This window comes from Muscardinus avellanarius (genome assembly GCF_963383645.1).
Source record: "Muscardinus avellanarius genome assembly, chromosome: 16".
NCBI classification, from domain to species: Eukaryota; Metazoa; Chordata; class Mammalia; order Rodentia; family Gliridae; genus Muscardinus; species Muscardinus avellanarius.
Genome location: NC_137802.1, coordinates 29,228,708 through 29,242,459, shown reverse-complemented (window position 1 = coordinate 29,242,459; position 13,752 = coordinate 29,228,708). Strand labels below are relative to the sequence as shown.

The window sequence follows — 13,752 nt, the reverse complement described above, 5'->3', positions numbered from 1 at the left end:
TCACGTGCAAACTACTTTACGCATCTTCTTCGCTTCGCTTGTCTCAGCTCTGAGCCCTTAACGATCTCCTCTGGAGACACCTACACAAGGCACCTGCAGGATTCCTAGGCGCTCTCCTCCCACCCTCAGTTCTCGTGCACAGCCCACCACGCAAACCACCCAGACGGACTGGACTCAAGGACCACACGCTTGAGGAAAACTTAAGTATAAATTTACTCTTAGTGGTAGTGAGGTAAAATTGCAAGTGAAAGGATACAAAAGAAAGAAGCAACTTCTAAGTGCTCAGCTTCAAACTCAAACCTAGAAAGGGAAGAGGGGGGTGCAGATGCCTCAGGGACCAGGCAGGTGAAGCAAATCAACACGACGGGCCAGGTGAGAGAGGATAAGCCCACGCCCAAGGCACCCTCTGCCGAGTTCTAAGTGATTGTCTGTTTTGAGCATGCACATTAGGATCGCCACACCTTCTGATTGTTCCAGAGAAGTCAGAAATGCTGCTTTGAATGTGAAACCTCTTGATTCTTAGAGGGTGGCTCAATTTTCTTGAGAATGCCAGGTGAGCTCAATGGAGCAGACAGCCCACCAGCTTTCCACGCTCCACTGTGCCGGCCGTGAGTGGCATCTCCCTAACCGTGGAATTACACTGCCACTCTCCAGCCACCATATGCATTGCAACAGAGGCATTCACAGACAGGGCTCCCCTGTTTTCCTTTACAAATACACAGGCTCCTGAGTGCTGGGGAACAACTAACTCTATGGGGGCAGCGGAAGGCTCGCTGGGCCACCCAGGGACGGCAGCGGACTGGCCCTTGTGACCACCTGCCGGCCGATAGGATTATATAGCCGACTGCTCCTGCAGGAAGCCGTCAGGGCCAGGAAGGCTTTTAGCAGGCTCAGAAGCCAGGGCTGCCTCTCGAAGGACTTCCAGGTGCTCCTCAGCAGCTGACAGTGACTGGTCAATCCAATCCAGGCCCCCGGTCAGATGGCAGGCATTCCTGGTCACTAGCACCAGATGACTGACGGACAAGAGCAGGGCAGTTGTCCTAGAAAACAAAACAAAAAACACAGGATCAGGTTCCCTAGGAAACAAGGGACTTTGCACCAAAGTCCCAAAATGGATGCACTCCAGGCTAGGGCTCCCCACACAGGAGACCCTTCCATGCGCGTTTGATGGGGATCCATCCTCAAGTAGATCTGGGAATGGCTAGGTTAAACCAGGTTAACTGAAGCCTGTCTCCAAGCCCCTGGTGTAGCTGATAAAGCTCCCAGGAGAAACAACGCTACGCTGTGTCTCACAAACTTATTTCAGAGTGCAGATGCCACTTTCTGGAGCTCGCCTTTTAACGTCTCCCAGAAGAGGATTCTGTGAAATGGTTCGGAATTGAATGAGCGACTGAACACATCACCCACCGCTGCCCACTTAAAGACAGGGTAGAAATACCCTCAACCTTGAACATCCTTTATTGATTATAAATCAATAAGGCCCAGGGCCAGCTTATCCAACTCTTAAAAAAATTAATTGAAAATCAAACTGAGGAGGACATTGTTGGGATTTTTTTTTCCATCATTAAAAGATTCACTGTAAAACACCTTTTATAGAGTGGACACCTGACGCACTTGGGAATAGATTCCAGATGACTAAGCCATGGACAGCTCTGGGCGGAAGGAAGCAGGAGTGGGGCAGAGCAAAGCTAGGTGAAGCACCGCGACCACTGCCCCACCAGCAACCACCACGCACTGGTCCGTCAATCAGTCTTATAAATCAAAGGGGGAAAGAACACACATTTTTAAATGTGCTTGCATCTGAGATAGGAGCAGAACGGTGTCATAAGACAAAGCAGAGCCTGTGTATTAGGGGAGGGTCAGGAGAGCAGGCTCTGGGAGCGTCCAGGGCCACGTGAGCTCGCTGTGGCTCACAGGTCCCTTCCGGCCTCACTGCTGGGTTCCCCGTGGCCCCACAGGGCAGCACCCACACCTAGGCGTGTCTGCTTCTGGGTCCAAAGAGCAGAGAGAGTGTTGGGGAAATGAAGGGAGGGAAAAACAGCTGGATGTTTAATCAGGAAAATGACTGACCTCTACCACACGGTCAGGCTCAGCTCACTCGCTGGCAGACCATTCACAGTAAAAGGAATGTGCCCAGTGCTGGGGCGGCCTTAGGGGCCCCACAAAATGGGCCTTTCTAAACAACCCCATTGGCCAGCCTCACAGACTGGATAGAATGGCGACCCTCTAGAGATAGAAGATGAGCGGGCACCCTCCCCCTCACCGTGCATCCAGGAGCTTGGGGTCCAACGGAGGGTACATCGACTTCACCACATCGTCCACTCTGGGGGAGGCAAGAGTGACAACTTTCACTGTTTCACTTTATTTCCTTTTCTCCTTCCTTCCTTTCTACCTTTCTCCCAATCCTTCTCTTTGGGTATTCAAACCCTGGTCTTCAGTGGTTCTTTCTCTACTGCTTCTATCTTCTCAAATGGCATATGCTTGTAATCCCAGTACTTGGGAGGCTAAGACAGGAGGACTGTGGTTCGAGGCCAACCTCAGCTACTTAGTGAGGCCTTCTGCAACTTAGTGTGACCCTGTTTCAAAATAAATAATAAAAAATAGGGCCGGTGTGTGGCTCGGAGGTAGAATGCCCCTGGGTTCCATATCCCCAGTACTATACACACAAAAAAAAATTGCAGAGTTTCATAGAAAACAACTTCAGGTTCAGTTTAGATAATATTTTGTTTTCTGGTTTTGTTTTGGTTCCAGTGGTTTAAATACACAGGGTCATACATACAGAGTGATGTTCAAAATTACTACTAAATTAAAATAGCAATTGTTACCAATATATAAAACTTAAGAGATCCCAGTTGTATAAAAATAAATAAATAAAAGCAATAAAATATGGGGCGGGGACAGAATCTGGAGGGTACTCACTATTTAACAGCGATTATCTCCTGAAATTGGGAGGGAGTAGAATGAGGGAAACTCTACCTTCCAGATAGCCTATTTCTGCAGCCTTTTAACTTTTACAAGCATTTAGTACCTTTGTGTTTGGGCTAACGGCAGTTACAGCGAACACTAAAAAATGTCACAAGCTTCATTTCAGTTCAAACCCTTCCATTGTGCTCCTTTTCCCACACGGTATAGTCCAAGGCTAATTTTTTTCTTTTAATCAAGTTCAGAAAGGAAGAATGTATTTTGATTTGTGGGATACAAGGTGCTGCTGCTCCAAATCTTCACTCCCAGACCACTTGATAGTCAGGAAAGAAAAATAAAGACGTATTGTTTGGTTTCTAAAAGCACTTGGAAAAAAAAAGATGCCCTCTTCCTCACTCGGGGGCAAGAGCTGGTGGGGAAGTGCGGCTGTCCTCGGAGCCATCTCAGCCAGCCTCTGCCTTTGTAGTGCCCACAGCAGAAGCCGCTCTCCTTGAAATAACTCACCCTCCATACACTCTATGGAACAAATGCATCAGGAAAGACAATGGGGATGAAAGCGGGGACGAAGCCGGCCAGGAGAGGTGTAAAGGCAGAAAGACAAAGCAAGACCATGGGTTGAGTTCTGGCAGGAAACATCACAGAAGCGATCCAGGCGCTCCGCGGGACTGCCAGAGCAGCCCGCCTCCGACAACGCCGCGGCCTCTCCCTGCACACTGCTAGCCCCTCAGCCTCAGGATGCTCTCTCCATGTCCTTTCCCTCTTGGTCCCTCCTGAAATGCTCTGATAACCTCTATCACGGGGATTGTCCAGCCCCTGGGTGGCTCCTGCAGGTAGCAAAACTTATGATAAAGAATCTCTAAAAGCAACGAGTGGCCAGCAGGAAGGCCCGAGCCTGGGTGAGGGTTTTAAGACGAGAGCAGCTAGAGGCTGACTCAGAGCTACATCTGCCAGGAGCAATTCCAAGGAAAGCCGACTTCTGTTCGGGGCTGAGTTTCTCTGTCCTGCCTTCTCTACTCACTGAGCTCCTGGACAGGGATAAAATACAGCAAGCCATGGCCCCCTCAGAAGCTGTTGCTCATTTTTATTTGATTGATTGATTGATTGATTGTGTGTGTGTGTGTGTGTGTTACTGAGGACTGAGCCCAGGGCATTCTAACTCTGATATACACCCCAGCCCTATTTTTTTTTTTTTTTGAAACAGGGTCTCGTTAGGTTGATGAGAATCTCACCATTTGCTGAGACTGTCCTTGAACCTGCAATCTTCCTGTCTCTGCCTCCCAAGCACAGGGATTACAAGTGTGAGCCACCATGCCCAGCTCTTTTTTTTTTCCTTGATAAGTTCTTGCTGTCCTTAAACTTTTAGACAGGCTGGGGGCTTTATTGTTTGTTTGTTTTTGGTTTTTGGTTTTGTTTTTTGGTACTGGGGATTGAACCTAGAGTATTCTGACCTATACCCCTAGCATTTAAAATTTTTTATAATGTGCTTCTATTGATGCATTATAGTCTCACATCACAATGTAAACCATGCCGACAGTAACGTACATGCACACGGCACTTGGTGCCTACCTCCCGACATTTTTTATTTTGAAACAGGGTCTCACTAAGTTGCTGAGGCTGGCCTCAAACCTCTGATCATTCTGTCTCAGCCTCCCAAGTACTAAGATTACAGGCTTGCTGGAACCACCACCACCACCACCACCACACCAGGCTGGCCTTGAACTTTTGATCCTCCTGCTTCTGCCTCTTAAGTAGCTGGGATTACAGATGTGCAACACCACATCCAGTCTTCATTTGTTTAATCTTCAGACCAGGAAAGGGCTGGTTCCTGGTGATTTACCCAAGACCATAGCAACAAGAAAAGCAAGGCCCCTGGAACTCAAGGAATGGCCAGGTGGCTGACAGACAGAAAAAACATCCTGGACTTGCATCATTTCTGGGCTCAGGCAGATCCACATACCAGCCACCAGGTGGCAGCACACACGTAGTACAGCCCTTGGCCCTAAGAAAAGTGCTCTCTTTCTTCACAAAATAGAGCCCACAGGAGGGGGTGTAGTTGTTGACTGCAGTCCCGCTGCTTACCTCCCACATGGGATTTTGCAGACTGCCTGGAATTTGGGAGGGCTGAATGCTGTGTGGTTTCACCTCCTACCCAGGCCTGAAGGCTGCTGGCTGGGCTATGCAGTGAGGGCAGCCCCCGCGGCAAGGAAAGGGTTTCCAAACCAGTGCCCAGTACAGGCTGGAGAGAGGGGTGTGGGCGCCTGTGGAAAATGTGCTTGCTGGCTACAGCGGGGCCTGGCGAGCTGGGGTAGCAGGGAGCAGGCAGCAGAGGTGGTATATGACAGGACAACCACCGGGCAGCTGCAAAACAGACTTCAGCTCACGCTGGAACTGATCAAAGGCTGGAGAGGGCCATCCTGGGAGATGATCTAAGCTTGGAAGTCCCCATATCTACACCCTCCTGGCAGGACTGCAGGCTTGAGGCCAACCACAGCAACTTAGTGCGAGGACCTCAGCAACTTGGCAAGTCCCTGTCTCAAACTAAAAAAATAAAATAGGACTCGGGATGGAGCTCAGAGGTAGAAGGCCCTGAGTTCCATCCCCACAACAACAACAAAATCCTACTGGCTGTTCAGTAAATATCTGGGATGCAGATAACTGAAAATGCCTACCTACTGCTTCTTTTTTTTTTAATTACTTTTATTGGTGCATTATAATTATACCTCATAATGAGGTTCAGAGTGGCACAAACGTGCATGCACTTGGTATGTTTCCCTCCGGATCCCACTCTCCCACTCCCTGTGTGTTGGTGAGACTGGGAGTGGTACCTCCATGTAAGGACAGAGCATTATTTGAACTGTTCCCTGGCTGGCCCCGCGGCTTCTCCCAGGCAGGGTGGGGACCGCGAGGCCACTGACCGCTCACCTGGGGCTGATCCGCTTGGCCACCACAATGATGTCGCTCACACTGGCAGAAGTCTTCATCTTGGCCCCAGAGCCCATCGTCATGGCAACAAGTTTTTCTGTCAGCGTATGACAAATCTAATGCAGAGCAGAAAGGGGAACGGCAATGAGGAGCGGCCTGGCTCCCCGAGGACCCCCCTACCTTGGGTGCCGCCACCACACTGCGGGTCCCTGCCCTGATGGCCGAGTGGGACGTGAAAACCACCCAGACGTGAGAGGAAACAGACAGGGAAGAAGGAAAAGCCAAGAACAAGGGTGGCGGGGAAGGAGGGCCTCAGACCAAGGGCAGCACGTCAGCTCAGAAGCCCAAGCTGAAATAATCCGTCTAAGAAAAATCATGTGCTCTAACTTCACCTTCTTGCTTGGGGGGAAAAATACCTACTTTTTCTTTCTATTCCTTCACTTCATGGTTTAGCCTTCCAGAAGGATAATATCTCCAGCACAGCCCTGAAGAAACAGGGCCAAAGGGCAACTGTTTCCTTTAAGCATATTTTCAATAATGGCACTTAATTCAACCATCTTTGAGGGTGAAATGTTATTAGCGTGTTTGTCGAGATGCTGAAAAGACCTTAGAAAAAACCATGACACACGTCCTATTGCACCATCTGCCAAGTGCTAGCCACCCCAAGCCTGGTCCCCTTTGGATGCCTCCCCCATGTTAGAACTAGAGAAGCTCCATGAACTGCCTTCTCCTTAGGGCTGGGAAACTGAAGCCCAAAGGGCCACAGGAGAGGGGCCCAGTCCTCTCTCCCAGGCTCCCTTCACTGCTCTCACCAAGAGCAGGTGGGATCCCAAGAGGAGGGTTAGGAGCCCTTTCTTCTGATCCGAGGTCCCCAGGGTGGGCCACGGAGCACAACCTGATAAGACTCCTTCAGGCTGACTCATCTCCCAACAGGTGCCACGTGTGCCCTCCCCCGTAGGCGAGGGCAGGGACGAAGCCCAGTCCCAGAACACATCCCAAGCCTATGGCTTTATGGCTGTAGTCATTATAGCTAGCCGGCCATAGCTATAACTACATCCACACCTATAGCCATATTTATACTCCCAAAGAGCTTCCTGAAATTCATTAATAAGCCCAGACTCCAAGGAAACCCTTTCCTACTGGGCTTTCTTCGTCCCAAGAGAGATAGCCAAAGAAGAAATAGGATAAAGGATTTTTTTAATATCTTTTACTGAATGACACTGGAGAGAAGACCAAGTTATCTCTTTTGAAATCTTGAATAATTATGCGACAAAGAGATAAGGCTCCTGAAGAAAAGAAAGTCATATTTGCAATTGGCCAAATACTTGAGTGTTCTTATTTATTCTATTAGGTAGGATGGCCTCAGACAAAAATTGGAAAATTGAATGCAATTTTCCAATGAAGTCAAGCACTCAGAGAAAAAAGTCTGGGTTTGGGGATGCAGCTCAGTAGTAGAACACTTCCCTAGTGAGGCCATGGGTTCCAACATCACAAGAAAACAAAATAAAATAGAGAGGAAGAGAGGGAGGAAGGGAGGCAGGCAGGCAGGCTTCTAGCTTGAAGTACTCGTGGTTTTTTTTTTTTTTTTTTAACACTGATTGTCCCACTTAACTGACTACTGTCACAGCCAAAGATAGCTAGTGAAGACTTTCTGGTAATTAAAGTCTAAACACAGAATTGAAAGCACCGCACAGGCCGGAGCTCTCTGTTAATGAAAGAAAGTGCTCAACAATTAGCCAAAAATCCTGTTTCCCCTACGAGGTCTCGGATGCTTTCCCCTCAGTTGGTGAAAGTCGTATGGCTGTCTGTGCTAAAGGGACCAGATGAAACAAAACCTAAGAAGGGCCTGGAGAATCCTAAAGCAGAATAGACCAAACAGGCAGGAGCAACGCACAGTGTCAGGCTGAAGAAAGGCCCCTGCGAGTGCTAGGTGCACTTCCTAAGGCTGCTTTCGACTCTGTCTACACCTGGGTGCTTGGTGACTGCCCTGGATCTCACAGGGAATTCAGAGTATTACCTTCAAGATGGCAATGCAGTGGGACATGAGGCCCCTGGGGAGATAAGAAGAGGGTGTCAATGCACAAGCCCAGGACCCGCCTCTTCCCCATCTCCACACCCCACCCCTCGCCTCCAGCTACCACCTACCAAGTAGTGCTTTTTCTATGTCCGCCCTTCTGACAGATGTTCCCTCTGCTCAGTGTGCCACCTTTTAGTCTTAGCCTGTGAACCTATCCTTCAAACCCAAATCAAAAGGCACTCCTTTGCAGCCTCCTTCAAGAGAGCCACCTCCACCTCCTGACCCCAGGCAAAGCTAGACGCTGCCTCCTCTCTGTGCCGCTGCATGGTGCCTGGGGATCGCCTCCAGCATCTACAATACTGTGTTCAGCACAATTCTGTCTCCCCTCGTTGTACTCAGTAGGGCCTGGCCCAGTGCCCTGCACACGATACCCCAAAGCATATGCCCAGGGAATGGCTGACTCCATGGATAAGGGAAAGAAGTGGCACGCACTTCTAGAACTGCAGAGGTTCCTGTTGGATCGGGAGCTCGCTGGGGGCTGCTGAGGACGAAGGCTACATCCCTAGAACCTGGCTGTCAAACTCAAGGATAACCCAAGCACACTGGGGCAGCTTTATAACAGGCTTTGCCACACATCTAAAGGCCTGAGTGTTCAGGTCTACAAAATGAAAGAAGGGGCCAAGGACAACCCTGCCATGTCCTATTCTGATTCCCCTCATGCTGACAGCAAGGGAAATGTAGCCAGTGACAGAATGCCCCTGGGTGCCCAGTGCAGTGCTCTGGCAAAGGAAGTCAGCAAAGAGCACCCCGGAGCCCCTCTGCCATCCCTAGGGGTAGGGGCAGGTACAGGAAAGCAAATGGTCCCCAGGGCCTTACGAGGCATCTTCAATCCAGTCTTCATTCTCCAGAATGGCCTCGATGTGGGGGTTGGTGATGACAACATCGTCCAGCTCTAACTCAGAGGGCTCAGACTGGGTCTCCATGGCGCCAATGAGGTCCACAATGGGCCTGGAAGGAAAGGCCCCATTAGGATTTCATGATGGTGATGCTGCCTGCCCTCTCCTCTCTGAGGCCCACTGCTAGAGTCTGGATCTTAAATGTCCCCCAAAAGCCCATGTGTTAAAGGTCTGGTGCCCAGGGTGGCACTACTGGGAGGTGGTGGAACCTTTAAGAGGTGGGGCCTAGCGGGAGGTCCTTAGGTCCCTGGGGGCATGCCCCTGAAGGGGATTGTGGGACTTCAGCCTCTTCCTTTTTCTCTGTGGCTCCCTGGCCATGAAGTGAGCAGTATGCCTACCACACCCTCCCACCAATTCCATCTGGCACCCCACTAGAGATTTAAAAGCAATGAGTCTACCAGATTATGGACCAAGACCTCTATACTTAGGAGCCAAAATAAACCTTTTCTCTTTATAAACTTACTATTTCAGGTATTTTATTATAGTGATAAGCTGACTAATATGCCACACATACTCCCAGCAGGATAAAGGAAGTCAAAAAGTTAGAGACCATTTCGCTGGATCCAAGCCTACTCCTAGCGGGACCACAGTTGAGAGCAGGGCTTGTGGCTAAACAGAAGTCAAGGTGTCAGACCAAGGGCACCAAAACACAAGTGGAACAGAATGAGATGAGCTACTGAGAGAAAAAACAGTACAGCCATAACCATATGGTTGCAGCCATGTATTAGGGCTATTCCTTCAGGATAAAATAATATCCTTTCATCATTTATTTTTCTCTTCAAGCCTACATTGTATGGAGAGGTTGAAGTTCCTACTAGCCAAACCCACCTGTACCCTACAAGGTCTGCAGAATCACTCTCAGAGACCACCTTGGTCCATCCCTACCCCTCATCGTTTCCCAGTTATCCTGGAGAAGGAGAAGAAAAGCACCTCCTTTATAGCAGGGTTCTTCAAAACCTGAGAAGCCACAGCATTCTTTATGATAGCAGAGCTTTCCTAAGTCTTATAAATGGGTTCTTACAATCATCAACCACCTAACAGAGATGCTGAAAGAATTAAGACAGGAGGGTAACAGAAATTAAGGACTAGTTGTATAGTTCCTCAAGGACCTAGCAACTAAAATATCCCAATACTGAGAATAGGATCTTGCTTACAAAATCCATTTCATGAAGAAATCTGCTATGCAAAGAGAGAATTGAGCCTATGCTGGGATTTCATGATCCAGAGAGTCTGTTACTTAGATGTGTGACTGAGTGTGGTCATGCGACTTCTGTTCCCAGGGGCTCAGTTGCAAAGGGATTTGGCCTGTCCCACTGCTAAGTGAGGTGGCTGGCTTTGAATAGACGGCTTTGCCTCTATGCTGGGTGAACACGTTCAGTGACTTTTTCAGTGGCTCAGTGAACACAGAAAAAGGTGGCTCGGGATTTAGGGGCTTAAGCTCTGATGTCTTTATTGGGAAAGACAGCCTGCAGGTAGCATTTCAAAGGAAAGAGTGGGCTAGGGTGGCCCAGCATCAAGCTACCTCAGCTCCTCCCTTGCCTCTGTGAGAACCCATCTCTCCTGCTTCCCCTCCACAGCCCACTCACTTGGAATCGTAGCACTGCAGCAGGTCTCGGGGCCGGCAGTAGCGCTGCCGGCAAACCACCACTAAGGCTGCGAACGAAGCCAGGAAGATGGTGGCTAGCACGCTGATAGCAACAATCACCACGATCTCCATGCTTTCCGGTGGCTCCTGATTCGGTCCCACTCACATCCTCCACGCAGGCTGAAGCTTGAGAGAATACAGGCTCAGAGCAGACCTGGTAAGAAAGACACAAAACAGAGATGGGTGGCTGGATCTCACCTGTTGGAAATAAGGTGGGGCTAGGTTTCCCTAAGTCACCTGCAGACTCTTGAGGGCCTGAAGAGAATCGAGGTGTAGCCAGGTGTGGTGTTGGACTCCTAAGAAGCTAAGACAAGAGGACCCCAGGTTCAAGGACAGCCTCAGCGAGTAGTGAGATTCTCACCAACCTAGTGAGACCCTATTTCAAAAATAAAATAGGACTGGGAGCTGGGTGTGGTGGCACACGCTTGTAATCCCATTACCTGGGAGGCCGAGACAGGAGGATCGCAGGTTTGTGGCTAGCCTCAGCTACTTAGTGAGGCCCTCCACAACTTAGTGAGACTCTGCTTCAAAATTAAGAATAAAAAGTAGGGTTAGTGTTGTCACTCAAAAGTAGAATGACGCTGAGCTTAATCCTCAATACCACACACACACCAAAAAAAAAAAAATCAAAGCGGGCTTGGTGGTGCACACTTGTAATCCCAGCGCTTGGGAGGCTGAGACAGGAGGATCGCACAGGTTTGAAGCCAGCCTCAGCTATTTAGTGAGGCTCTCAGCAACTTAGTGAGACCCTGTTTCCAAATAAAGTATAAAATAGGTCTGGGAGTATAGCCCGGAGGTAGAAAAGCCCCTGGTTCCACCCTCAGAACCACAAAATTAAATAAATAAAGAATCAAGGTGCCCACTAAACGCCCACTAAAGGGGATAGGTGGGACTATATTTGCTCAGCATCTTCTCTGTGCCTGGCACTTGGTGTGATTAACTCAACAACAGTCCTATAAGGTAGGTATTACATCTCCCTATTATTTTATTTTATTTATTGGTACCAGGGGTTAAACTCGGGAGCATTCTACCGCCAAGCTACATCCTCAACCCCCTTTTAGTTTTTTTGTTTTGAAACATGGTCTCACTAAGTATATCTGATCCGTCATTTGCTGAAGTGTCACTACGCAGTGCAGGATTGTATTTTTAAACTCAGATGCTATCTCAGGGAAGTGTCCTCTACAGTGTTGATTTTTCTTTTTCTTTTCTTTTTTTTTTCTTTTATCTGAGTAAGATAAAAGAAAAATTTAAACCTCTCCAGGCTTAAATTACTCCAGAAATTACTCCATCTGCAAAAAGGGGCGCTCTGACTTGGGAGTCTCTGACCCCAGGATGGTACATCTCTTTGGTTTGCACCTAAGCCTATGCTCCATGTCTTAGGGATCCAAATGCTTTTTGTTGTAATAGATACATTATCTATGACACATCAAGTATTGGGTTAGAGTCTGAAGATTGGCGACTAAAAAAAAAAAAAAGAAGAAGACACATCCCAGTCTTAAGTTGCTGATAAGAAAGGTACACAAGTAGGAAACCCATTCAGACTTCACATGCTAGCTACGTGCTGAAGTACTGGGGGGGAAAGAACTGCATTTGCAAAGCTCTTTCTGGGAAAGCCTTTTTCAGAGCGATGGTGATACCCGAGCTGGGTCTTAAAGAATGAGCAGAGGTTTGCCAGGGGGCGAGGCGGGACTTAGCTGTCCTAGGTGCCAAGGAGGCCTCCTAGGAGGAGATGTCTCTACCGCCGCTTTGTCTCTGATGGTTTAGGGAAAGGAATGAGGGAGGGGTCAATCTCGGGCTCTGTGCAGTTTTTCCAGATGTGCAGCCCTGCGTTCTGTATGGTTGACTCCGCTGGCCCTCGGTCCTTGCTCGGTGGGGCCTCCTCTCTGGCTCCCCTCCCCCTCCCCTCCCCCAGCCCCCAGGCCGCCGAGCCCCGCCGGGCTTCCTCCTCCCCGCGTGGCCTGGGTGTTTCTCCGCGCGCCTAGCGTTGCTTTCTCGGACTTTTCATCTGACTTATCTCTGGGATTGGTTCGGGCCGGCGTTTCTTGGTGCGCTTTCCTTTCCCTGTGAGTTTTCTGAGTTTCGGAGAGTTTTCCTCTTTTTCTCTCCGGGTGTTTTACCCTTCCCTTCTCCCTTCTCTACTCGGTTCCGAGCCCACCAGAATGAAAGAGACCCCAGGCAGGGCCACTCCTCCCCGCGCCCTCCGCCCAGCGCCCACCGAGGCCGGGAGGGGGCCGCCGGCCCGAGCCCCGAGCCCGCGCAGCCCCAACTCTCTCGCCAACTTGAGCCCGGGGACAAAGGGTTTTGCCGCCTCCTCCCCCGCCGCGCCCCGCCGCCCGCCGCCGCTCACCACCTCTCCTCTCCTCTCCTCTCCTCTCCTCCGCGCTCCCGCCGCCTGGTCCTCGCTGCCCGGCGGCCGCAGCGGGGCATGCCGGGACGGCGGGCGGCGGCGGGACCCAGATGCCCGCCCCGCGGCCGGCGCATCCAAATCCCCGCTGCCAGGCGCCGCCGTCCCCGCCAGGCCCCCAGGCGGCCGGGGGTTGGGGCGGCGGGAGCCGGGGCAGCTGGGAGGCAGCCACCAGCGACCTCCTCTCGCCCCCGAGGAGGCTGGGGCGCTGCCGCCCGCGCCCACCCCTCCAAGCCATCCATGGGGGTCGGGGAGCGCCCCTCGGTTTCCACGGTGCAGTCACTGAGCGAGGCGGCTCGCCGCGAACGGAGGCCACTCGCCAGATGTGGGCGACTCGTTATACTTCTTTGGCCTCAGTTACTTCCCCTGCTCAATGGGGCAGGCTCGGGAGCATCCTCAGAGCTGGTATATAAGGGTCAAATAGCAAAAAGCATGCAGGGTCCTGAAGAGTGCCTGGCCCAGGGAAATAGGAAATCTCCGACCCTGCGCCTGGTAACACACTTACCCCATCCCATTGAGAAGGAAGACTAGCCCCATTGGCTAACAGTCACCCTTGGCCATCCTTCAGGCATAATGCCCTCGCGGTGCTGCAGGCTGCCTTTAGGGGATGGTAGCAGGATGGAGGCCCCCTCAGGGCAGGAAGCAGACTGATAGAGGAGGGACTTCAGTGTCCAGGGTATCAGGATCACTGCCCAGAAGGGGATATGGGCTCTAGGTGATCCCATCCTTTACCCTCCTAAGGAAGAACCAGAGTAAGAGCAGGTGGACTAAAGCATGCACAGGGCTAGGACAGATGCAAATCAGGTTCCAGGCAAACTGGGGAGCAGCTTCTGCAAACTGGTGCTCTCTGGGCCACATCCAGTCCACACAGGTGTTCCTTTTTTTT

At 50.6% G+C, this 13,752-nt stretch overlaps 1 protein-coding gene across 1 annotated transcript; it reads right to left on the bottom strand.

Annotated features, from left to right (window-relative positions):
- Positions 1–832: 832 nt before the first annotated feature.
- Positions 833–10,534, bottom strand: TMEM98 (transmembrane protein 98; the record flags this gene model as incomplete). Its single annotated transcript, XM_080712491.1, has 6 exons — positions 833–1,040; positions 2,264–2,323; positions 5,845–5,960; positions 7,862–7,895; positions 8,738–8,869; positions 10,404–10,534. 6 exons carry the CDS (start codon positions 10,532–10,534, stop codon positions 833–835), a joined length of 681 nt encoding a protein of 226 aa, XP_080568617.1.
- Positions 10,535–13,752: the final 3,218 nt, after the last annotated feature.